The sequence below is a fragment of the Chaetura pelagica genome, unplaced genomic scaffold, assembly GCF_000747805.2.
Source record: "Chaetura pelagica isolate M959 unplaced genomic scaffold, ChaPel_1.0 scaffold179, whole genome shotgun sequence".
NCBI classification, from domain to species: Eukaryota; Metazoa; Chordata; class Aves; order Apodiformes; family Apodidae; genus Chaetura; species Chaetura pelagica.
Window position 1 is genome coordinate 1,708 of NW_009954608.1, and position 2,553 is coordinate 4,260.

The window sequence follows — 2,553 nt, forward strand, 5'->3', positions numbered from 1 at the left end:
ACCAGATCCCTCCCACAGGGAAGTCTGCTGCCTCCCTGGGGCCTGGGGTAGGGATATTAGTAGGAAACTTGCTGGTCTAGTGCAGCCCTCAGACTACTACCTGCTTTTGGTTATCCAAGCTGGTAGTGATGAAATCACAGAGAGAAGTCCAAAAGCAATTAAAAAGGACTTCAGGTCATTAGGAAGATTGGTTGCAAAATTGGAAGCACAGGTAGTGTTTTCCTCAGTCCCTTCAGTGGCAGGGAAGCATACTGAAAGAAACAGGAAAACACACGACCAACACATGGCTTAGAGGCTGGTGCCGCTGACAGAATTTTGGGGTTTTTTATCACAGGGAGGTTTACATGGTACTGGGTCTACTGGCAACAGGTGGGGTTCAGCTATCTCAAAGAGGAAAAAGGATCCTCATGCATGAATTAGCAGGGCTCATAGAAAGGTCTTTAAAATAAACTCGAAGTGGGAAGGGGACGGGACTGGCCTGACCGCAGGGGAGCCTGTGTGTGGCAGACTGGTGCTTATGGGATGGTGTGCTGGTAAGGCCTTTCAATCTGCTGTCTCAGTGGAGATGGGGGACATTGATCCATGCGGCAGCAAAAATAAAAGGCTCATTGACAGGTTAGTAATTGTGGAAGTGGCTGAGAACAGTCAGGTAGGTATTGGGGCTTCTCCCCCCAAAAAGGTGGCAGGATCATTAGCCCAGCTGAAGTGCATCTACATTGATTCACGTAGCATGGGCAATAAACAGGAGGAGTTGGAGGCTGTTGCGTGGTAGGAAAACTGTGATATAGCTGCCATCACAGAAACCTGGTGGGATGACTTATACAACTGGAGTGCTGTGATCAGTGGCTACCAACTTTTCAGAAGGGATAGACGAGGAAGAAGAGGTGGTGGGATTGCCCTCTATATTAGGGAGACATATGAATGCCTGCATATTAATGAGGGTGATGAGTACTTATGAGTAAGAACTAGGGGGAAGGACAACAAGGCTTATATGGTGGTGGAAGTCTGTTATAGACCACCCAACCAAGATGAAGAGGCAGATGAAATATTTTATAAACAGCTAGGAGAGGTTTCGCGATTGCTACACCTTGTTCTCATGGGAGACTTCAACTTCCCAGATGTCTGCTGGAAATACAATACAGCAGAGAGAGAACAATCCCGGAGGTTCCTGGAGTGTGTGGAAGATAACTTCCTGACACAACTGGTGAAGGAACCGACCAGGAAAGGTGCCCTCCTGGACCTGCTCCTTGTGAACAGAGAAGAACTGGTCGGAGGCTGTCTAGGGCCTAGCAATCATGAAATGATAGTGTTTTCAATCCTTGGGGAAGTACAGACCAGGGGTCAGTAGAACTGCCACCATGGACTTCCAGAGGGCAGACTTTGGTCGACAAAATCCCTTGGGGGACAGTCCTGAAGGGTAAAGGAGTCCAGGAAGGCTGGACATACTTCAAAAAAGAAGTCTTAAACGTGCAAGAGCATGCTATCCCCATGTGCCAAAAGACAAGTTAGTGAGGAAGAAGATCAGCCTGACTGAATAGAAAGCATTGGCTGGAACTCAGGAAGAAAAGGAGAGTTTATTGCCCTTGAAAGAGGGGGCAGGCCTCTCATGAGGACTACAAAGATGTAGTGAGACTATGCAGGAAGAAAATTAGGAGACCCAAAGCCCAACTAGAACTCAAGCTAGCTACACAGAATCACAGAATCCTAGGGGTTGGAAGGTACCTTGAAAGATCATCTAGTCCAACTCCCCTGCCAGAGCAGGATCACCTAGAGTACATCACACAGGAATGCGTCTAGGTGGGTTTTGAATGTCTCCAGCGAAGGAGATTCCACAACCTCTCTGGGCAGCCTGTTCCAGCGTTCTGTCACTCTCACAGTAAAGAAGTTTTTCCTCATGTTTACGTGGAACCTCCTATGCTTCAGTTTGCACCCATTGCCCCTTGACCTATCACTAGACATCACTGAGGAGAGCCTGGCTCCATCGTCCTGACACTCCCCCTTAACGTATTTATAAACATTTATGAGGTTGCTCCCCAGTCTCCTCTTCTCCAAGCTAGAGACCCAGCTCCCTCAGCCTTTCCTCATAAGGGAGATGTTCCACTCCCTTCATCATCTTTGTGGCTCTGCACTGGACTCTTTCAAGCAGTTCCCTGTCCTTCTTGAACTGAGGGGCCCAGAACTGGACACAATATTCCAGATGCAGCCTCACCAAGGCAGAATAGAGGGGGAGGAGAACCTCTCTTGACCTACTAACCACCCCCTTTCTAATACACCCCAGGATGCCATTGGCCTTCTTGGCCACAAGAGCACAATGCTATTAAAGACAACAAAAAAATCTTTCTATAAATATATCAACAGCAAAAGGAGGACTTGGGAAAAATCTCCATCATTTATTGGATGCGGGGGGAAACTTAGTGACAAAGGATGAGGAAAAGGCTGAGGTGCTTAACACCTTCTTTGCCTCAGTCTTTACCAGTAAAACTAGTTGTTCCCTGGACAACCAGCCCCCTGGGCTGGAGGATAGGGAGAGGAGAAAGAATGAAGCCTTCTCAA

General features: G+C 47.9%; 1 protein-coding gene across 1 annotated transcript in view; it reads left to right on the forward strand.

The window, feature by feature from the left end:
• The first annotated feature begins 565 nt into the window (after positions 1-565).
• LOC104395719 (zinc finger protein 367-like) overlaps positions 566-2,553 on the forward strand; it is a 28,301-nt gene continuing 26,313 nt past the window's right edge. Inside the window, exon 1 of the mRNA XM_010005450.1 lies at positions 566-649. Coding sequence (XP_010003752.1) covers positions 566-649 — 84 coding nt within the window. The remainder of the gene's footprint in view (positions 650-2,553) is intronic.